Source organism: Schistocerca serialis, chromosome 5, assembly GCF_023864345.2.
Source record: "Schistocerca serialis cubense isolate TAMUIC-IGC-003099 chromosome 5, iqSchSeri2.2, whole genome shotgun sequence".
Classification (NCBI taxonomy): Eukaryota; Metazoa; Arthropoda; class Insecta; order Orthoptera; family Acrididae; genus Schistocerca; species Schistocerca serialis.
The window spans coordinates 646,965,924-646,990,685 of record NC_064642.1 but is presented as its reverse complement, the minus strand read 5'-3'; the positions used below and the strand labels follow the sequence as shown (position 1 = coordinate 646,990,685).

Here is a 24,762-nt window from a genome sequence, read left to right as displayed (position 1 = left end):
TACTTGTTTTAACATTAATCAGATCTTCGTCCTTCTAGCCTTCATACATGGATTCGTCCATCGTATTGCTGTGTGCAGAATTAGCACCCATCTGACAGGACGATGTGGTGTCGTACGTACGTCCTGTGTCGTGGAGCACGCTACTGTCGGCTCCCCCCCCCCCGCTCCTTCTCCCCCCCCCCCTCTCTCTGCTGCCATGACTTGAAAGCCGCAACAGTGGTCGTCGTGGTGCTGAATGACTGACTGTCTGTCTGTCGGTCCATGGTATCACTTTACAGTCCACGTGGATATTTGAGTTGCTGCAAAAAAAGCCCATTTCCCAACTCAAGGTACGTGATGTGACTGGATGCTCTCCCATTGCCATGCAAACAACATGTTAGCCCTCTCTCGCACCAGCCACATGCACAGGATCATAAAAATTTCAACATGGTGTTGAACGTGGCCTTACTGGACCCACCATTCTATATCTGCACGACACTCGTGGGATCCTGACCAACGTAAGCAGCAATATCGCAGAAAGGTAAATTCCATTCTCGATAGACCAGGATTTGGATAAATTTCTGCGGATACAAATGAGTACCGCATAAACTATTTTTATCCAGTCAGTATTGGGTATTTGCTGTGAAACATCAGTTACATACATGGCTGATAATGTGCCATTCACGATACTAGCCATTAGCTTTGACCAGCAATGTCTTGAAGATTGGACAAACTTTTTAAACTAACAACATGGCGACTATAACATCATACCAATGGAAATTTCTTCAAACATCAGAAACACAGAGAACTTTGATTACATGAATTTACATCTTCATGCCGGCCGGAGTGGTCGAGTGGTTCTAGGTGCTACAGTGCGAAACCGCGCGACCGTACGGTCGCAGGTTCGAACCCTGCCTCGGGCATGGATGTGTGTGATGTCCTTAGGTTAGTTAGGTTAAAGTAGTTCTAAGTCTAGGGGACTGATGACCTCAGATGTTAAGTCCCATAGTGCTTAGGGCCATTTGAATCATTTTTCATTAAACACTTCCCACAAACACGTAACATAATTTACTATATCAGCTTTTCTGCAGTATTGTAACTGCACCAATACGTGGACCACGTCTGTCATTATAAACTAACAGTATACGTCCAAACATCCACACTTGAATACCTGACCTGTTGCCCAGTGGAAAATAATCGCTGAGGGCTTGCTCTTGCCACATGTACTTGGAGGTGCTACCCAACCGTAAAACATACAACTTCTAATAACTATAATTGTGGGTCTGCAAATGACGTAAATACTGATGAAATGTGGTTTCAGTACACCGTACTCAGTCTCCAATAGAAATATCTGCACTTACACCCGTTACTCGCCTATAGGTCAAGAGCAGATTGCAAATACGCCATTTCGAATATAAGTACTTTTCAATGGAAATTCGAAAAGAGTTTAATAAGAGGCAATTTAACTAATTGTGATGAAACTGATTCGAGTATCGTAAAAACGGCTATAGCGGAAGCAACAGGCAGTGGGAAAAACAAAAAAAAATTATCGAAAATAAACTTTAACTAGTGCTGGAAAATACACTTTACCTATTAAGCTCAAGACCAGATTGCGATATGCAGTCGATTGTATGTGCTTTTCATGGGTGAATCGTAAATAGACATGAAGCACATTACGTATTTGGCAGGAATAAAGTGAATCGAGTACCATAGAAACAAGCTATGGAGCTATAATGGACATAAAAAACATACTTTATGACTTTAACGAATATACATTTATCGAAAAAATTCTAACATAGTATCGAACAATACACTCGAGCTGTATAGATCATGAGGACATTGTGATGCGAAGTTACGAATGTGTGTACTTTACAAGAATAAATGGAAACGTTAATGATTAGAAGCACTTAAGTATTTGTCGAAAAGAAACCTAAACGAGTATCAGAAAACCGCTCTACAGCTGTTATGTACCAAGACACCAGTTTAACGCGAGTAAATAGAAGTTAGTAAAGGAAATACGCTCAAGTGGAGACGCAGTGCCATAAGTGTGTACGGCGTGACAGTTATTGAAATATATGAAATAAAATTGTCATAACTTCAGAACGGTTTGCGTTAGGGTATTCAAACTGAACGATTGGCTGCGAAGCATGATGGGAATTAGTATGCGCACGTATGGTTTGGTTTAGCGGCGGAGCTCACTTTCATTTCGTTGCGTTCGTCAATAAGCAAAATTAGCGCGTTTGGGGGACTGATTTCGACAAGGTGTGGTTCATACAAGACGGAGCTCGACCCCATCGGAACAAGAGCGTGTTTGATGTCCTCGAGGAGCACTTTGGGGACAGCATTCTGGCTCTGGTGTACACAGAGCCACTCGCATGGGCATCGATTAGCCGTTATATTCTCCAGATCTGAACAAATGCAGGGGCTGTATTAAAGAAAAGGTGTACAGCCATAATCCCAAAACCACAGCTGAACTGAAAACAGCCATTCAGGAGGTCATCGATAGCATCGATGTTCCGACATTCCAGCAGGTCATGCCGAATTTCGCTGTTCGTTTGCGCCACATCATTGCCAATCACTGTACACATGTCATAGCGGCGTTTACGCGTTGGATAAAGTGTTTGTAACTAATCTACGTTTTTTTTTAAACATATACACTCCTGGAAATTGAAATAAGAACACCGTGAATTCATTGTCCCAGGAAGGGGAAACTTTATTGACACATTCCTGGGGTCAGATACATCACATGATCACACTGACAGAACCACAGGCACATAGACACAGGCAACAGAGCATGCACAATGTCGGCACTAGTACAGTGTATATCCACCTTTCGCAGCAATGCAGGCTGCTATTCTCCCATGGAGACGATCGTAGAGATGCTGGATGTAGTCCTGTGGAACGGCTTGCCGTGCCATTTCCACCTGGCGCCTCAGTTGGACCAGCGTTCGTGCTGGACGTGCAGACCGCGTGAGACGACGCTTCATCCAGTCCCAAACATGCTCAATGGGGGACAGATCCGGAGATCTTGCTGGCCAGGGTAGTTGACTTACACCTTCTACAGCGCATTGGGTGGCACGGGATACATGCGGACGTGCATTGTCCTGTTGGAACAGCAAGTTCCCTTGCCGGTCTAGGAATGGTAGAACGATGGGTTCGATGACGGTTTGGATGTACCGTGCACTATTCAGTGTCCCCTCGACGATCACCAGTGGTGTACGGCCAGTGTAGGAAATCGCTCCCCACACCATGACGCCGGGTGTTGGCCCTGTGTGCCTCGGTCGTATGCAGTCCTGATTGTGGCGCTCACCTGCACGGCGCCAAACACGCATACGACCATCATTGGCACCAAGGCAGAAGCGACTCTCATCGCTGAAGACGACACGTCTCCATTCGTCCCTCCATTCACGCCTGTCGCGACACCACTGGAGGCGGGCTGCACGATGTTGGGGCCTGAGCGGAAGACGGCCTAACGGTGTGCGGGACCGTAGCCCAGCTTCATGGAGACGGTTGCGAATGGTCCTCGCCGATACCCCAGGAGCAACAGTGTCCCTAATTTGCTGGGAAGTGGCGGTGCGGTCCCCTACGGCACTGCGTAGGATCCTACGGTCTTGGCGTGCATCCGTGCGTCGCTGCGGTCCGGTCCCAGGTCGACGGGCACGTGCACCTTCCGCCGACCACTGGCGACAACATCGATGTACTGTGGAGACCTCACGCCCCACGTGTTGAGCAATTCGGCGGTACGTCCACCCGGCCTCCTGCATGCCCACTATACGCCCTCGCTCAAAGTCCGTCAACTGCACATACGGTTCACGTCCACGCTGTCGCGGCATGCTACCAGTGTTAAAGACTGCGATGGAGCTCCGTATGCCACGGCAAACTGGCTGACACTGACGGCGGCGGTGCACAAATGCTGCGCAGCTAGTGCCATTCGACGGCCAACACCGCGGTTCCTGGTGTGTCCGCTGTGCCGTGCGTGTGATCATTGCTTGCACAGCCCTCTCGCAGTGTCCGGAGCAAGTATGGTGGGTCTGACACACCGGTGTCAATGTGTTCTTTTTTCCATTTCCAGGAGTGCAGTTCAATAATTGTTGTCGTATAGTTACCAGTGGTAAATGAAATGATCACAAGAAGTTAACTCTACGAGTACATAGGATAGGAAACGCATAGAGTATCGTACAACAGTTGTACAACTGTAGTGGAAACCACAACGTACAATATGGGCTTCAAACAAACTTACCGTAAGTAAATCGAACCTGGTATCGAATACACATTTTAGCTATGCACTTGTAATGGAGACTGCAATACGCAATTACAAGTAAGTGTATGTATCAGTGGTAAACCGGATCAGATACCATGCATAAAACTTCAACTATTTATCGGAATGGGAACGAGGTAATTATCTTCAGAAAGCACTTCAGCTTTAGGGGGTACCACGATACAAAGTAATAATTTAAAAAAATATTTATCGGAAAGAAAAACAGACTGCTAAATCGAACAAATACAGTTATTCCCTCTGAAACAGAAAAGACAATATTTCTTTTCTCACACATAGCAAAGATTAAAAATATAATTTCTCTCGTAAACAGTGACATCAGATAGCGCTATAAATTTATGACCATAAAGAATTTTAAATCGAAGTGAGGATCAAGAAGTGACGTCAAAGCAACGATTCCATTGAGTCGCTCGTCAAAACTGACATTTAGCATCGCGTATTTCTGTTGACCTGCCGTGGTCAAAATTCACTTCTGTTTTGTTATCTCCAAACGACACTAAGATCTGAACTCATTTGTGCTATGCAACAGAGCTTCCAAATTATGTAATTAAACCGTTAATCTTTGGTAGTTATGAAACTGCATACGTCTATCTAAGTTCCAGAGACTCCTAGCAGGTTACGAAATGGCACGAGTTCATCGAAGCCCAAAGGACTTCCTGGGCATTGCAGAGCTGGATGAGTACAATGAAGCTCAAGGGACACCTCTGGGGTCATGGATACGCTCAAATCTATCGAAGACCCTTCTAGGATACCACATAATTACAAAAGTCCACTGAAGCCTTAGGAACCATAATCGCATGAATCATTACCTTTCTGTGGAGTCCCTTGTGTATCCGGTCCACCTCAATAGCGGACCTCATTCTGCGATGTGAGGCGTTTTCCAGAACACTGGAGAGGGACCTGAGACACTCACGCGTACGGCGTCTCCGTAGCCTGTTTTACGTCACCTACAGCGGAGTTGCTTATTTTCACTTGGCGCCCCACACGTCTCTCTTTATGGTGGTCGGGCGTAAGTGAAACACAAAGCTGGGGGGGGGGGGGGGTGAGGGGCAGCGAGTTGTGAGCTAATGTAATAAGCCTTGTGACAGCACGCCGAGCGCCCCGTATAACTTTTACAGCGCTTCCTACAGTGTCAAGTGGTCGTTGCGAAAACATAAAGGTGTGCGGGAGGATGAGGTAGGGTAACCTAAGGGCTCGTGATGCCAGCGATGATCGCCAACAAAGCCTGCCTGTCTCTGATCTCCAGCAGAAAGAATTTTAAAGTCACTCACACCGACCGATACCGTGTGTTCGGGCATTCCGATCACCTCCGGTTGTGAACGAGGCACTGGATCCATTATCTCGTAACAACTTTCACTGCTCCTTTTGTTGGAAGCGACCAATTTTTTCCAAACTCTGACATTCCTTTTTACCATCTTTACTACGCGACCTACTACTGTACACTAACGAACAAGGTTATAAACTATTTTCTGATAAGTCGTGGAGCTTATGTCCGAGAGCATGTTTTACAATTGAAAACCGTCTTACAAAAAAAGGTCACGTTAGTTCAAAGGCATCTGTAATCATTTTAGAGACTCCAGAATGAGATTTTCACTCTGCAGCGGAGTGTGCGCTGATATGAAACTTCCTGGCAGATTAAAACTGTGTGCCCGACCGAGACTCGAACTCGGGACCTTTGCCTTTCGCGGGCAAGTGCTCTACCATCTGAGCTACCGAAGCACGACTCACGCCCAGTCCTCACAGCTTTACTTCTGCCAGTATCTCGTCTCCTACCTTCCAAACTTTACAGAAGCTCTCCTGCGAACCTTGCAGAACTAGCACTCCTGAAAGAAAGGATACTACGGAGACATGGCCTAGCCACAGCCTGGGGGATGTTTCCAGAATGAGATTTTCACTCTGCAGCGGAGTGTGTGCTGATATGAAACTTCCTGGCAGATTAAAACTGTGTGCCCGACCGAGACTCGAACTCGGGACCTTTGCCTTTCGCGGGCAAGTGCTCTACCATCTGAGCTACCGAAGCACGACTCACGCCCAGTCCTCACAGCTTTACTTCTGCCAGTATCTCGTCTCCTACCTTCCAAACTTTACAGAAGCTCTCCTGCGAACCTTGCAGAACTAGCACTCCTGAAAGAAAGGATACTACGGAGACATGGCCTAGTCACAGCCTGGGGGATGTTTCGAGAATGAGATTTTCACTCTGCAGCGGAGTGTGCGCTGATATGAAACTTCCTGGCAGATTAAAACTGTGTGCCCGACCGAGACTCGAACTCGGGACCTTTGCCTTTCGCGGGCAAGTGCTCTACCATCTGAGCTACCGAAGCACGACTCACGCCAGGTCCTCACAGCTTTACTTCTGCCAGTATCTCGTCTCCTACCTTCCAAACTTTACAGAAGCTCTCCTGCGAACCTTGCAGAACTAGCACTCCTGAAAGAAAGGATACTACGGAGACATGGCCTAGCCACAGCCTGGGGGATGTTTCCAGAATGAGATTTTCACTCTGCAGCGGAGTGTGCGCTGATATGAAACTTCCTGGCAGATTAAAACTGTGTGCCCGACCGAGACTCGAACTCGGGACCTTTGCCTTTCGCGGGCAAGTGCTCTACCATCTGAGCTACCGAAGCACGACTCACGCCCAGTCCTCACAGCTTTACTTCTGCCAGTATCTCGTCTCCTACCTTCCAAACTTTACAGAAGCTCTCCTGCGAACCTTGCAGAACTAGCACTCCTGAAAGAAAGGATACTACGGAGACATGGCCTAGCCACAGCCTGGGGGATGTTTCCAGAATGAGATTTTCACTCTGCAGCGGAGTGTGTGCTGATATGAAACTTCCTGGCAGATTAAAACTGTGTGCCCGACCGAGACTCGAACTCGGGACCTTTGCCTTTCGCGGGCAAGTGCTCTACCATCTGAGCTACCGAAGCACGACTCACGCCCAGTCCTCACAGCTTTACTTCTGCCAGTATCTCGTCTCCTACCTTCCAAACTTTACAGAAGCTCTCCTGCGAACCTTGCAGAACTAGCACTCCTGAAAGAAAGGATACTACGGAGACATGGCCTAGTCACAGCCTGGGGGATGTTTCGAGAATGAGATTTTCACTCTGCAGCGGAGTGTGCGCTGATATGAAACTTCCTGGCAGATTAAAACTGTGTGCCCGACCGAGACTCGAACTCGGGACCTTTGCCTTTCGCGGGCAAGTGCTCTACCATCTGAGCTACCGAAGCACGACTCACGCCAGGTCCTCACAGCTTTACTTCTGCCAGTATCTCGTCTCCTACCTTCCAAACTTTACAGAAGCTCTCCTGCGAACCTTGCAGAACTAGCACTCCTGAAAGAAAGGATACTACGGAGACATGGCCTAGCCACAGCCTGGGGGATGTTTCCAGAATGAGATTTTCACTCTGCAGCGGAGTGTGCGCTGATATGAAACTTCCTGGCAGATTAAAACTGTGTGCCCGACCGAGACTCGAACTCGGGACCTTTGCCTTTCGCGGGCAAGTGCTCTACCATCTGAGCTACCGAAGCACGACTCACGCCCAGTCCTCACAGCTTTACTTCTGCCAGTATCTCGTCTCCTACCTTCCAAACTTTACAGAAGCTCTCCTGCGAACCTTGCAGAACTAGCACTCCTGAAAGAAAGGATACTACGGAGACATGGCCTAGCCACAGCCTGGGGGATGTTTCCAGAATGAGATTTTCACTCTGCAGCGGAGTGTGTGCTGATATGAAACTTCCTGGCAGATTAAAACTGTGTGCCCGACCGAGACTCGAACTCGGGACCTTTGCCTTTCGCGGGCAAGTGCTCTACCATCTGAGCTACCGAAGCACGACTCACGCCCAGTCCTCACAGCTTTACTTCTGCCAGTATCTCGTCTCCTACCTTCCAAACTTTACAGAAGCTCTCCTGCGAACCTTGCAGAACTAGCACTCCTGAAAGAAAGGATACTACGGAGACATGGCCTAGTCACAGCCTGGGGGATGTTTCGAGAATGAGATTTTCACTCTGCAGCGGAGTGTGCGCTGATATGAAACTTCCTGGCAGATTAAAACTGTGTGCCCGACCGAGACTCGAACTCGGGACCTTTGCCTTTCGCGGGCAAGTGCTCTACCATCTGAGCTACCGAAGCACGACTCACGCCAGGTCCTCACAGCTTTACTTCTGCCAGTATCTCGTCTCCTACCTTCCAAACTTTACAGAAGCTCTCCTGCGAACCTTGCAGAACTAGCACTCCTGAAAGAAAGGATACTACGGAGACATGGCCTAGCCACAGCCTGGGGGATGTTTCCAGAATGAGATTTTCACTCTGCAGCGGAGTGTGCGCTGATATGAAACTTCCTGGCAGATTAAAACTGTGTGCCCGACCGAGACTCGAACTCGGGACCTTTGCCTTTCGCGGGCAAGTGCTCTACCATCTGAGCTACCGAAGCACGACTCACGCCAGGTCCTCACAGCTTTACTTCTGCCAGTATCTCGTCTCCTACCTTCCAAACTTTACAGAAGCTCTCCTGCGAACCTTGCAGAACTAGCACTCCTGAAAGAAAGGATACTACGGAGACATGGCCTAGCCACAGCCTGGGGGATGTTTCCAGAATGAGATTTTCACTCTGCAGCGGAGTGTGCGCTGATATGAAACTTCCTGGCAGATTAAAACTGTGTGCCCGACCGAGACTCGAACTCGGGACCTTTGCCTTTCGCGGGCAAGTGCTCTACCATCTGAGCTACCGAAGCACGACTCACGCCCGGTCCTCACAGCTTTACTTCTGCCAGTATCTCGTCTCCTACCTTCCAAACTTTACAGAAGCTCTCCTGCTAAAGGTTTGGAAGGTAGGAGACGAGATACTGGCAGAAGTAAAGCTGTGAGTACCGGGCGTGAGTCGTGCTTCGGTACCTCAGATGGTAGAGCACTTGCCCGCGAAAGGCAAAGGTCCCGAGTTCGAGTCTCGGTCGGGCACACAGTTTTAATCTGCCAGGAAGTTTCATATCAGAGCACACTCCGCTGCAGAGTGAAAATCTCAATTTGAACTAACAACTGCAAACAACAGGTGAAAATTCTAACAGGATGTGTTAAGTACGAGTAGGAGATTTGCGGGCGTTGTGTGTCAATGTTTTGTTATGTGCATTGTTGCGAAGAAGAGAAAAAAGTATGCCAAGTCCGTTCAGCACACATTGACCACCAAACAAACCAAGTAGTAGTGGAGGCTGCCGCAACTTGAAAAGTGAAGTTAATGAACCATCATATTCATGGGTTCATATATTGTGCTCCAGGAATCTTGCAGTTATGATCTGGCCTCCACAATGTGGGACACAGTGGATATCACAGTCAGTAGTGAAACGCGGACAATTCTCGTCTGGAAAATGTTATCAAGGGTAACGAGACTTTACATTATCAATAGGAACCTAGTACTAAACGACAAAGTGCAAAAATCAGCATGAAGAGTTAACGCTTTACTGACGTAACCGGCATTCACGCCAATGTGACACCTGAGTTCAACAACAGCCCACAGTACGACCCCTCTGGGCACTTTCACATGGCTGTATGAACGTTCTGTGTGTTGTACTCCTGAGGCATTAAAACTGTCTATGTAGAACACCTGAAGCATTAAAACTACCATCTTATCGTTTCTTTACTTCTTATTAATACAGTCTCGAAACTTCTTGGAGTGACAGGGTAAGTTTCCAGGCATTTGTATAAAACTATTCTGCGGCATTTACTGTATAGTCTACTGCAATGTTTTTATATTTTAAAAAAAATTTGAATTATTGTTACCATTAAAATGTTTTCATCTCTTGCCGCTGCATTCTCTTTAGTATCTCACTTTTACCTTCCACGATAGTTTGTCAGATTAGGATGGAATTTATAAAGTAGGAGCCAAGAATCGCTTTACAACCAAAGAGTAATATACACACGCAGAAGCTTTAATGCTCTTTGGTTATGCATATTGAGTGAACCTTGTAACACCTCCGACAAACTTTCAGAGGTGGAAGAAAAAAAAAAAAAAAAGCGGGAGAAAATATCTTGTAGATATGACCTCTTATACAGCAGAAGAGTTGTGTTTCACAGTAGTGAAAACGAACAAGTGTTTACAAATACTACGATCCAACCGGGCCCATGTTTACTACACATTATTTTCTTCTCTTGGTTCACAGCACCACCTCCCAAAGTAGAGATATCAACGAGTGTTCGGTCGAAGAGATGTGTCTCACGCTAGCGTACTGAAAAGTGCTCATAAGTCTTAAGATATGCATTTTAGAACCCATCTTCATCAGACAATTTTGTCTTGTTTCGGTCCATACCATCTCCTCTGCAAGTTTGTCGGCGTAGTTCTGATATAGTCTTCAAGCATTATGGTTTCTTCGTCCTGTCTGTTATACAAACACTGACGAAAAATAATCGCAACACCAAGACGGAATTGTACTACATAAAAGAAAGTTGGCAGGCGTCTTTCTGCACCTGAAAAATGATGTCTATTCAGATTTGGCGCCAGAAGCATAAGAGTGGCACTAGTAGTCCCACTACGAGGACGCTAATCTGGTTTGCTCTAAATAGCGGTCGTGGGCGTAGATTACTTTTGAGCTTAAGTTGATGCTAGTCAAGAACGCCTTTAGGGCGACAAAACGCTGTTATCTACACCTGGCAGTGTTTGAACGTGGTAGCGTAGTAGGGCGACGAGGAGCTGGATGTTCTTTCTGCGATATTGCAAAAAGACTTGGCAAGAATACAGCCACTGTACATGATTGTTGGTAGAGGTGGACACGGGAATATACGATCGCAAGGCGACGGGGCTTGGGGTAGCCACATGGCGCTACCGAGAAGGAGGACCATCGTGTTAGGGGTATGCCTCTGGCGTATCGCAGCAGCATTGTGTTCAGTAGTTGGCACCACAGTGACATAACTGTTACAGATCGGTTACTTCAAGGATAGCTCCGAGCTAGACGTCCTATAGCGTGCCGTCCACTGACCCCAAACCACTGACATTTGCGACTTCAGTGGTGTCAAGCGAGAGCTGATTGGACGGCAGGGTGGAGGTCTGTTGTGTTTTCTGATGAAACCTGGTTTTACCTCGATGCCACTGATGGCCATTGTGTTGGTAAGAAGGAGGCCAGTTGAGGTTTTGCAGTCTGTCGGAGTGCTAGACACACTGAACCTACTGCTAGACCTGTGGTTTGGAGTGTGATTTTGTATGACAGCAAGAGCACTCTCGTTTTTATCCCACGCACCCTGACTGCAAATCTTTACTTCTGTCTGATGATTCGACCTACTATGCTGCCATTCATGAACAGATATCCTGGGGTGTTTTCCAACAGGATAAAGCTCTCCCACATACCGTTGTTGTAACCCAACCTGCTCTACAGAGTATCGTGCCTTGGCCTGCTCTGTCACCAGATCTGTTTTCAATCGAGCACATATGGGACATCATGGGGGAACAACTCCAGCGTCACCACAATCAGCATTGACTCTATTGACCAAGCACAACATGCTTCGAATTCCATCCTACCAACTGACATCCGGAACCCGTACAACACAGTGCAAACACGTTTGCAAGCTTGCAGTGTAAATTCTGGCGGTTACACCGGTTATTAATGTACCAGATTTTCACAATTGTATCGGATTATTCGCGTTTATATTAACCTGCAATCTTACAATGTTAGCCACATAAATATGTTAACTAGACAAATGTATTCCCGAAATTCCATTCCTCTACTTATTTCCAGATATTGCAATTTTTTCCTGTCAGTGTATATGAAAAATATTTATGAGCAACTATCGAAGTACCTTGTTGATTTTCACGGTATAGACGCACATGCAGGAACTATGCGGCTATAATACCATAGTTAAATGGTGCAAATGGCTGTGAGCACTATGCGATTCCACTTCTGAGGTCATCAGTCGCCTAGAACTTAGAACTAATTAAACCTAACTAACCTAAGGACATCACACACGTCCATGCCCGAGGCAGGATTCGAACCTGGGACCGTAGCGGTCGTTCGGTTCCAGACTGTAGCGCCTAGAACCTCACGGCCACTCCGGCCGGCTACCGTAGTTACAGAAAGTAAAAGCCAGTATGAGGCTACGCACTTAGTCTAGCGATCTGTGCAGGACTGCAATAATGTCTCTCAATAGGGAAAATGTAGTTAGTTCTAGAAGAAGCGGCCGGATGTGGGGTGGCTATTCCCCGCGCACGATACCTCGCGGATACAGCAACCTTGAGGAGAACACCCACCGAGATGGAGTCGCGGCCCGCGCCCGGCGTCGTGTCCGGCTCCAAGCGCCTCCAGCCCTCCAGGAAGTTCCGCACGAAACTCCGGCTGGAGTCCACGATCCGGAATCCGCTAATGTTGATGGCGCCGTACTCGATCACCTCCGTCTCCCACCGGTCGTCCATGATCTATACAATACCAAGAAAGTGTCACTAATAGACAGTTACATCACATTACTGAGGAATTTCTTCACCTTACGTATTATTGCAAACACAAATATATCTTTGGAACATGAAGTGGGAGGCCCCGTTGTATATTGTTGTTTGTGTAACCACAACAACTGTGTGCAGTTGTGTGTCACATTATGACGTTCATGATTATTTCGAAAATTTAGTTAAAACATCGGTGAACTTACATCGAAAATTAGTTAAAATACCCCGAACTTTTATTGCTTTTATCCGCATTCAGTTAAATATCTATCAGTGACACAAAGTCACAAAATTATGAAAAAGCTCAGAACTTTTAAAAAGTTGGAGTAGTAATATGTTCAATTATGGAATTCCAGTATGATAATAACAATGTTGATAATAACTTCATCATTTTACAAATCTTAAAAATGATGTAGATATGAAAGACGGTGACAGTTACCTGCTATGGTTTGGATAACCCCGACAGAATGGTTGGAACAGATGGACAACCAATCAGTCTTACTTGTATATGAAGAGGATTGTCTAATATTCAATACATAATAGTGAGTTACAGTCCCATTTTTTGATGTGTAAAACTACTGTGGCTACTCTCGACTACCATAAGTGAGCATGAGCTAATGAAGTTTTCCTAGCAGCTTTGCTCAGCTTAGTTGACAACTGCAACTTTCCTTGCACTATACTAAAATGATAAGAATAACAAAAATTCAAACGATTTTACTCATACCTACTGCATGCACACAGTCCTAAGTCTGTATAAAATGGGAAGGACAATGTTATGACATTATTGATAGCTTATAAGAACAAACACGTACGCTATGGAAAAATAAGATGGTAACTAATGGGAATCAGCATGTTCGTTGTCTAATAAACAGGGTGGCAGCTAAGGGGAATCAGGAAGTCCGTTTTGGAATCGGTTAGGGCACAGCCGCCTGAGGCTACGCAGAAATTATCTATGAAAACCCAGCGATAGTTTTTCTACTAGTTTTGCAGATCAAGATGTTGAAACCGACAAACAGACAAAGCATTTTTTACTCAGTCTTATTGTATTCAATTATACTGCTTACATCACCCGTGATCTGTTTTTGACAAGTACTTTAAATTTGCAGCGACGGTTTCATATTTTCATTATAAGTAAAAAGCTGACCACTCATCGACACTGCAAGCGTTACATATCTACGCTAACAAAAAATAATCTATTCCTGGAAGTCTCACACTAACCTGATATTCAATCGTTTGAAAATTACTTGGAAGAGACATGTCCGAAAGAACAGACACCATATCCATATAAGTATATATTTCCGGCAACACTGGCCACGATCTTCTTCTTCTGTGCACATGCATACATATTCCCCGAACTCTTACGGCACTTGGTAAGAATGTCTTCCACGAGTACTGAGTGTGTTGGGGTGGGACACTACGAATGTGGTGTGTGGACATACAAGGTGAGAATGTGGGTCTCGCGGGAGGCGTGTGCGAGATAGTCCCTGCAGTCGCGCCATCCTCTGTGCCATCGGTGGCTCAGATGGGCAGAGCGTCTGCCATGTAAGCAGGATATCCCGGGTTCGAGTAACGGTCGGGGCAAACATTTTCACCTGTCCCCGTTGGTATATATCAACGCCAATTAGCAGCTGAAGGTATTAATATAATTCTAATAAATCTTTAAACGTCTTTGAAGTAAAACAAATTCTGTAAAATTTTGATTCATTAGTCACATCACGTATTCACAGAAGGGGGACTCACCAGGCCGCTCAGCAGGTAGTGGTAGGTGCGCTTGCCCAGCGTGACGTCACGAACATGGCTGACGACGATGTCCTTCGCCATCTCAGTAGGGCAGTCGAGGACGATGTACTTGTTCGCCCACCTGCAGCAGACATTCACCGCAACAATGCATTAGCTGTCAGGAAAACCACAAAAATTAGTTTCCGTTAACGATGCTTGTAATATGAGATGAATACCGCGATACTTGACTACTGGAAGAGGAAGTTTATATCTGTGATGATTAGCTGTCGTCCTCCTCCGGCGAAGCGGCAGTAAAGTCTGCTGTCATAGCTGACACGGTCTAGATGACGCTCAACGCACGCTTTTTCACTGTGGAACGTGATATACAACGGTCAATACAAGAAACATTTCAGTGGTGGACTATAACCCACATCCAACACTACTTTACTTTTGCAGCTCTGGTGGTAAAAGTTTAAAATCGCTATTTAGCCTGCCAGATTAGTAAGTGACAGCTCTTCTTGAGACCCATACAAGCCACGATTCTACCGCTCCGACTGCACTTAAAAAATCTAATTTGACCATTGCATCCGGAATTAACGGCCCTTAGGAGCTTCCACTTAAAATTACAAGTGGTTCCTTCCATCATCACCGGAAAAGTTGTCTAGATATTATACACTCCTGGAAATCGAAAAAAGAACACATTGACACCGGTGTGTCAGACCCACCATACTTGCTCCGGACACTGCGAGAGGGCTGTACAAGCAATGATCACACGCACGGCACAGCGGACACACCAGGAACCGCGGTGTTGGCCGTCGAATGGCGCTAGCTGCGCAGCATTTGTGCACCGCCGCCGTCAGTGTCAGCCAGTTTGCCGTGGCATACGGAGCTCCATCGCAGTCTTTAACACTGGTAGCATGCCGCGACAGCGTGGACGTGAACCGTATGTGCAGTTGACGGACTTTGAGCGAGGGCGTATAGTGGGCATGCGGGAGGCCGGGTGGACGTACCGCCGAATTGCTCAACACGTGGGGCGTGAGGTCTCCACAGTACATCGATGTTGTCGCCAGTGGTCGGCGGAAGGTGCACGTGCCCGTCGACCTGGGACCGGACCGCAGCCACGCACGGATGCACGCCAAGACCGTAGGATCCTACGCAGTGCCGTAGGGGACCGCACCGCCACTTCCCAGCAAATTAGGGACACTGTTGCTCCTGGGGTATCGGCGAGGACCATTCGCAACCGTCTCCATGAAGCTGGGCTACGGTCCCGCACACCGTTAGCCCGTCTTCCGCTCACGCCCCAACATCGAGCAGCCCGCCTCCAGTGGTGTCGCGACAGGCGTGAATGGAGGGACGAATGGAGACGTGTCGTCTTCAGCGATGAGAGTCGCTTCTGCCTTGGTGCCAATGATGGTCGTATGCGTGTTTGGCGCCGTGCAGGTGAGCGCCACAATCAGGACTGCATACGACCGAGGCACACAGGGCCAACACCCGGCATCATGGTGTGGGGAGCGATCTCCTACACTGGCCGTACACCACTGGTGATCGTCGAGGGGACACTGAATAGTGCACGGTACATCCAAACCGTCATCGAACCCATCGTTCTACCATTCCTAGACCGGCAAGGGAACTTGCTGTTCCAACAGAACAATGCACGTCCGCATGTATCCCGTGCCACCCAACGTGCTCTAGAAGGTGTAAGTCAACTACCCTGGCCAGCAAGATCTCCGGATCTGTCCCCCATTGAGCATGTTTGGGACTGGATGAAGCGTCGTCTCACGTGGTCTGCACGGCCAGCACGAACGCTGGTCCAACTGAGGCGCCAGGTGGAAATGGCATGGCAAGCCGTTCCACAGGACTACATCCAGCATCTCTACGATCGTCTCCATGGGAGAATAGCAGCCTGCATTGCTGCGAAAGGTGGATATACACTGTACTAGTGCCGACATTGTGCATGCTCTGTTGCCTGTGTCTATGTGCCTGTGGTTCTGTCAGTGTGATCATGTGATGTATCTGACCCCAGGAATGTGTCAATAAAGTTTCCCCCTCCTGGGACAATGAATTCACGGTGTTCTTATTTCAATTTCCAGGAGTGTACTTAAGTACTACGAAAGTGAAATAGTTACAACAGAACAAGTAAATTATTTTCTATAGAAACAGTGTAGGTAGTTTCCTCTTTAACAGACCTAGACAGTTATCTTCTCTTAACCCACACGTTCTCCAGTTTTTCATTAACCTTGTAATTTAACAATGAATTAAAAATGTGCATCGGCTAAATTGTACGACGTTCTCCAGTTTTCCATTAACCTTACAACCTAAAACTGATTTTATTAGGTGCCAAGGCTAAATCAAGACACTCACCTTCAAAAATCGGATCACTTCAAAAACTTAAAGTTCATTGCATGGATCATAGGACATTTTATAATGATGCTACGCACCGCGAGGTTCCGCAACTGTTGACTCGAATTTTCGGATATACAGTGACATGGCCCTCAACATAAACAAATGTAATGTTGTTGTTGTGGTGGTCTTCAGTCCTGAGTCTGGTTTGATGCAGCTCTCCATGCCACTCTATCCTGTGCAAGCTTCTTCATCTCCCAGTACCTACTGCAACCTACATCCTTCTGAATCTGCTTAGTGTATTTGTCTCTTGGTCTCCCTCTACGATTTTTACCCTCCACGCTGCCCTCCAATGCTAAACTGGTGACCCCTTGATGCCTCAGAACAGGTCCTACCAACCGATCCCTTCTTCTAGTCAAGTTGTGTCACAAACTACTCTTCTCCCCAATCCTATTCAATACTTCCTCATTAGGTATGTGATCTACCAATCTAATCTTCAGCATTCTTCTGTAGCACCACATTTCGAAAGCTTCTATTCTCTTCTTGTCCAAACTATTTATCGTCCATGTTTCACTTCCACACATGGCTACACTCCATACAAATACTTTCAGAAACGACTTCCAGTCACTTAAACCTACACTCGATGTTAACAAATTTCTCTTCTTCAGAAATGGTTTCCTTGCCATTGCTAGTCTACATTTTATATCCTCTCTACTTCGACCGTCATCAGTTATTTTGCTCCCCAAATAGCAAAACTCCTTTACTACTTTAAGTGTCTCATTTCCTAATCTAATTCCCTCAGAATCACCCGACTTAATTCGACTACATTCCATTATCCTCGTTTTGCTTTTGTTGATGTTCATCTTATATCCTCCTTTCAAGACATCATCCATTCCTTTCAACTGCTCTTCCAAGTTCTTTGCTGTCTCTGACAGAATTACAATGTCATCGGTGAACCTCAAAGTTTTTATTTCTTTTCCATGGATTTTAGTACCTACTCCGAATTTTTCTTTTGTTTCCTTCACTGCTTGCTCAATATACAGATTGAATAACATCGGGGAGAGGCTACAACCCTGTCTCCCTCCCTTCCCAACCACTGCTTCCCTTTCATGGCCCTCGGCTCTTATAACTGCCATCTGGTTTCTGTACAAATTGTAAATAGCTTTTCGCTTCCTGTATTTTACCCCTGCCACCTTTAGAATTTGAAAGAGAGTATTCCAGTCAACACTGTCAAAAGCTTTCTCTAAGTCTACAAATGCTAGGAACGTAGGTGTCCCTTTCCTTAATCTGGCTTCTAAGATAAGTCGTAGGGTCAGTATTGTATCACGTGTTCCAACATTTCTACGGAATCCAAACTGATCTTCCCCGAGGTCGGCTTCTACCAGTTTTTCCATTCGTCCGCAAAGAATTCGTGTTAGTATTTTGCAGCCGTGACTTATTAAACTGATAGTTCGGTAATTTTCACATCTTTCAACACCTGCTATCTATGGGATTGGAATTATTATATTATATGGAATTATTATATGTAATGTATTGCCCTTAAATAGGCAATAAGATGCGTTATTGCGCACGACTGCAGAAAAGTCAGTGGAAACAGTAAAATTCTTAAAAATTTGAGGATAGGTGTATGGAGTGATTTCAATTAGAAAGACCACATAAAACTAACCGGAGGAAAGACTGGTGCTAGGCTGGATTCATTGGGAGAATCCTCAGGATGCATGCTCCAAACACGAAGGAGGTATCTAATTAAACCCTCCTTCGCCTGATACTTAATATTGGTCTTCTGTTTGGTAGTCTTAGGAAGTAGGTTTACTAAAGGAAATAAAGATGGAAAGAATAGTATCAAATTGAGTCACCAGTTCGAGTAAGAACAACAAAAATGGCATGCTACAAGAGATGTATGAAGTATCATTGTGTGGTTTACTTCTGAAATACATGTAAAGAACATTCACATGAGCTAAGCAATACTACAAATTAGTTGTGAGGACCATAAAGGCGAAATTAGATTGATGTGTGTGTTACAGAATAGTTATTAGGGAAGGTCACGCAACATACTCTATTTGATTAAAAGTATCCGGAAACCCCCCAAAAATGTTTATCGTATTAGCAGCATTGTGCTGCCACTCACGGACTTCGAACGTGATTAGGTGATTGGGTGCCACTTATGTCATACGTCTGTACGCGAGATTTCCACACTCCTAAAGATCCCTAGGTCCACTGTTTCGGATGTGATGAAGTGGAAACGTGAAGGGACACATACAGCACAAAAGCGTATAGGCCGACCTCGTCTGTTGACTGACGAAGACCGCCAACAGTTGAAGAGGGTCGTAATGTGTATTGGCAGACATCTATCCAGACGATCACGCAGGAATTTCAAACTGCATCGTGATCCATTGTAAGTTCTATAACATTTAGGCGGGAGCTGAGAAAACTTGGATTTCGTGGTCGAGGGGCTGCTCATAAGCCACACATCACGCCGGTAAATGCCAAACGACGCCTCGCTTGGTGTAGGAGCGTAAGCATTGGACGATTTAACAGTGGAAAAATATTGTGTGGAGTGACGAATCACGGTACACAATGTGACGATCCGATGGCAGGGTGTGAGCATGGCGAATGCCCGGTGAACGTCATCTGGTAGTGTGTAGTGTCAACAGTAAAATTCGGATGCGGTGGTATTATGGAGTGGGCTTGCACCCCTGGTTGTTTTGCGTGGCACTATGACAGCACAGACCTACACTGATGTTTTAACCACCTTCTTGCTTCCTGCTGTTGAAGAGCAATTTGGGGATGGCGATTGCATCTTTCAGCACGATCGAGCACCTGCTCATAATGTACGGCCTGTGGTGGAGTAGTTACACTACAATACTATCCCTGTAATGGACTGGCCAGCACAGAGTCCTGACCAGAATCTTAAAGAACACCTTTGGGATGTTTTGCGACGCCGACTTCGTGTCAGGCCTCACCGACCGACATCGATATCTCTCCACAGTGTAGCATTCCGTGAAGAATAGAAGAACATTTTTTATTTTTACGGCATTTAGGCTGCTGCTATCATATGGGACTAAAACAAAGTATAGTGCAGTAAATGAAAATAAATAAAGGAAGCTGGACGGGATTATTCGCAAAAATCGATATTGTAGGTAGACTTGTTCATGGAATTTGCCCAAGTGGTGTTACGTTGCTGTTACGTCTACGAAGGCGACACGGTACAAGAGGCGGCCAAGGCGATCAGACATCACGTGCACAACGTATCTAGTGGAGCCCGAGCTTTGATTTTCGTGTACACACCTAGGTATGGAGAAGATCTAAATTTACTTTGCGCCAACAATGACGTTTGCAGCCGGCCTTCTTCCGAGTGGGAACTGGGCGCTATATTGACACCGTCTGACAACACTGCCTAAGGACGAGACGTTACAGCACGTTTAAATATCCTTATTTGACTTTCAAGGCATTCCACCTTTTTTTCAGTTGCATTTGGTGTGAGGGGCAATAGCACTAGTCGTGGAAAACATCTGTCAACTTTCTGTTCTTATAACCGGGCAAGAATAGCCTGAATCCATTTGGTCGCCCAGCCATAGTAAGGGGGATGCTTATAAAGCCTAATGGATGTTGTAAAATTAAATCAGGGGATGTTAAGTGAATTAGATCAGGAAATGAGAAGCTCAAAGTAGGACACGAGTTTGCTGTTTGGATAACAGTAGACATCATAACGATTTAAAATTCTTACTGGCAACAGCAAAACAGGTCTCTCGATAGAGGTATGTTAACTTCATATGCAAACTGAAGTTTTTCTGAAAGCATTTATTTGAAGTGTGGCCTAATATGTAAGTGAATCGTGGAAGACAAACAATACAGACTAGTATATAGAAGTTTTTTGAAATGAGGAGCTACAGAATAACGCTCAAGATTTGATGGGATAACTAATGAAGAAAAACGCGGACAAAAGAAATTATTGACACGTCTTTACAGGAGAAAATACGCTGATAATACAATTCTTAAATCATCAAAAAATAGTGATCTGTGTGTTTTGTGTATGTGTGTTTGTGTGTATGTGTGTGTGGGAGGGGAGGGGGATATGGGGGAGTTTGGGAAGGGAAACGGGGAGATAAAATTCTTTAGAAAGATCAAAGTTTTGTTTACGCTGAGAAGGTTCAGACGTATGTAGGATGCAGTAGTTAAACAGACATAGTCCGGCCCCGGTAGCTGAGTGGTCAGCGTGACGGAATGTCAACTCTAAAGTCCCGGGTTCGATTCCCGGCTGGGTCGGACATTTTCTCCGCTCAGGGACTGGTTGTTGTGTTGTCCTAATCATCATTATTTCATCCCCATCGACGCGCAGGTCGCCGAAGTGGCGTCAAATCGAAAGACCTGCACCGGGCGAACGGTCTACCCGACGGGAGGCCTTAGCCACACGACATTTCATTTCATTTCAAACAGACATAAATATACTTGCAGCAGAGAGACTAGCTACGAGAGCTACATTAAAATAGTTTTCGAACTGAGTTATATATTCTATTTATTTTATTTCTATGTGCAAGTGTTAATTTATGTAACCTGTCAGATTGGGGCTATCAGGTGCTTTCTTACGTGCAGCCAATCATTTTGTTAATTTTCGTTATACTCACTACGATAAGTATAAGTTAAATCAAATATGCAATATTATTAAATATTTAGTATTTAGTATACTGCATAAAGCGAAAAAAATTAACGCAATCTACACTCGTTCATGAATACAACAGAGAAAAGTTACAGCTCGATAGTTTTGTAATGTGATGGGTAGCAGCAATGGTCGTAAGGGAAGGATGGAAGACAGGGGGGAAAAGAGGTACGTTGTGAAACACAACCTATAAAGTTAGAGGAAAATAAGTTGATGTGACTGACGGAGAAATGGGAAGAGCAAGAAGCGCAGATGGGAGAAGACTGAAGCGTTAGACTTACTGTTTGACAAAACTTAAAGTAGCCATTCGCCTTACGTTTTGGGGAGCTGATATGAGTGTGTCAGGAGGAAGTGTTCGAGGTGCTTCTTGGAAGCAACGGGTCATTTAGTTGTGTTCAGAGTGCAGAGCAGATTCTTCCAGAGGCGAACAGCAGCAACAGAGTAGGTGTTTCTGAATGTTTTTGTTTTATGGATAGGCACAGCTAAGGTTGTCGGTAAGTACAACCCTGTGCTTCGATTATCGGTCCGTGCACGACAGTGCAGGGTACCAGTATGTTCTCGAGAGCGGCACTCGAAAATTCCATTTTTCAGTGGATCATATCCCGGGTTTTACTGATCACAGAGATAAGGGATCAACAGTTTTGGATAGCCCCTGGTCTAGCGATCGATTGTACACTTATCTGGAGAAATGTCATGCTCTAGCTCGTAAATGATCAAATTTTAAACATTACACATTTCCGCTAGCCCAGGCAAACTGAACGTATCGGTTGGTTCTTATGCATTAGGTGTGGTCTAGGCTGCACGTTAGGTGGCCTGAGCGCCGTTTTTTCGTGAGCTATTCCTGAGATTACCTCGAAAAACAATCATTTTTTGGTGCCAAAAACACTATCTGTGATAATGACCAGTGTTACAATTTCTATTCACGGCAAACTGTCGAAATTTTTACCTGTTGTTCTTAAGATGATATTCTCCGCGACTTTGAAACTTTTGTCGATGTCATTATCCGTTATCGAGATCCAGTTGTTCAAAATATGCACGTAAAATATGCACATAACATCCGGTCTGAGGGTAAATGTATTTTTCACTGACGTAGTGAAAACATGGCAAGGCTAATAGAGTCATCGCAAGCATTCTGAGGTCACGAAACTATGTTTTGAATCAGCATTTCTTCACCAATAAAAGTTTTTTTTTTGAAATTTCTGGTAAGTTCCTATGGGACCAAACTGCTGGGATCATCGGTCCCTAGCCTTCCATACTACTCAGTCTAACTTAAACTAATTACGCTAAGCACAATACACACACACACACACACACACACACACACACACACACACTCATGCCCGAGGGAGGACTCGAACCTCCAACGGGGGAAGCCGCGCGAACCGTGGCAACACGCCTGAGACAAAGCGGCTATCCCGCGCGGCAAAATGTGTATAAGGCGCTGTCGCTCTATAACGAATACGTCACGACTATAAACATTTGCAAAAAGTGACACTGTACTGATAAAAAATGGGCTACAGATGGTCTTAACATGCCTGAAAAGAACTTAAAATGACTGCTACAAATTGTGTAAACCTGGAAAACTGCAAACTCAATAAAATATTTCTAATAATAATTTTATTCTTTTGAGAGACAAATACTGAGCCAGGGTTTTTGAGTGTATTACGTAGGACGAACAAAATGTCTAGAAAAATGCAAAGCAAATGGTTTTGTGTTACCTCGAGCATACTTACGTGTTGCTTATGTGTGTCAAATTATAAAAAGTCAAAACTCTACTGACATAAAGAATATCTTTTATATAAGCACCAAAACCTGCTGTATTAAAGAGAAGGAAGGAACTGTCAGAAAAGTGCTCCTGTCGGAGCACAAAACAGTAAACATATTCCCCGATAAAAGACTCTGACAGAAAAGTGGGGAACCAGCTGCCTCAGTCTTCATGCCATGATTATCACAAAATCTTTTGGGATGCGAACACATTCGTGTTTTTTTCTGAAAGAATAGAGCAGAGAAACAGTGACGGTAGAAGAGGGAGAAGACAGCGTTAGTTATCGAGAGAGAGAAAGAGAGAGGGGGCAGTGATGGTGGGAGAGAGAACGTGGCAGTGCAAGAGAGACATGGATGAAGACAAAAGCAGTGGTACAGTGGTAGCCAAAGAGAGAGGAGATGTTGATGGTCACTGAGAGACAGTGCCTGTAAAACACAAAGAGAAATGGAGGGACACAGAAGCAGTGGAAGCAAACTGAGGAAGAAACAGTGGGAAAGAAAAATACAGGTGAATAGAGACCATACATAGACTGGACCCTTCCAAGCTGGCGAACTTTAACATATAGGTATTGGGAAGGGCACAGTTTAGACCAAAATTTTAAACACATGGATATAGGGGAAAAAATTCGGAACCCCACAATGTTTCAGCTGACAAGGTATGGTGGACACAGTGTCAGTGGGCAAGAAAGACAAAAGGAGACAGTAACAGTGAGGGAAGACAGTGGCAACGGGTGAAAAAGGAGACAGTGGGAGAGAGACATATATAGACTGTGGCAGAGAGATAGAGATGCTGAGTATGAAACATTAACTAACTACAAAGAGAGAGACTGAGTCAAATGATTTAGAAAGTGCTGTGTTAAAGGAGTGGCAATTTGTTCGCACTTGAAAAATTTTGGTGAGGAAGGCGGAACGAGGATTGAGGTAGCTGGTTGCCCACTTTTCTGTCAGAGACTGATAAAGAGGAACGAATTCGCCTGTTTTGTGCTTCGACAGGAGCATTTTTGTGCTGGTACTTACATGGTCAGGAAATTAGTCTCAGATGGAAGATATTGGGGTACGTGTGCATTAAGGAACTGAAGAAGTAAACATAGCATGCGGTATTCGCGTAACCTGTATGGCCGCAACCAACGTAACTAGGCGTATACAGAACTGACACGGTCATATAGACGGATTTTGCAGATACAGTGCACACGACAATTCATAATTCGTTCCAACCGTCCAATATTCCCACTACATATGGCGTATTGGATTACACCGCAAAATTCGAGGTTCGGATTGCACAACTTTATGTTTCACATCATTCGCAAATATGTTACGAAATTTTTTAAGTGCCGGGAAGCCTGTGGAAGTATTTTGCATATGGCGACAGTATTTTCTGCTCATTTCAGATGCCCACGAAGTTACAATTAAGTTTTCCACTGCTGTTGGTAAGGTATCAAGAATACCGTCGAGACGAATGGGAGACAATTGTTCTCGAAATTCACGACTTATTAACTTCTGATGAGATTCTAAAATTATATTCGATTTTTTCATACTTACATTAAGTCCCAGTACCACTGAAGACAGATCATAATTTGTGTGGGCGATCGCAGCTCTGGTCTCTTCAGGTGTACCACTG

The 24,762-nt window shown here is 45.3% G+C and overlaps 1 protein-coding gene across 1 annotated transcript in view; it reads right to left on the bottom strand.

Annotated features, from left to right (window-relative positions):
• LOC126481362 (glutamate receptor 1-like) overlaps window positions 1-24,762 on the bottom strand; it is a 1,387,178-nt gene that overhangs the window by 327,055 nt on the left and 1,035,361 nt on the right. The window contains exons 6-7 of the mRNA XM_050105062.1: window positions 14,405-14,525; window positions 12,479-12,643 (exon numbers count right to left, since the gene is read on the bottom strand). Of these exons, the coding sequence (XP_049961019.1) occupies window positions 12,479-12,643; window positions 14,405-14,525 (286 nt within the window). The remainder of the gene's footprint in view (window positions 1-12,478; window positions 12,644-14,404; window positions 14,526-24,762) is intronic.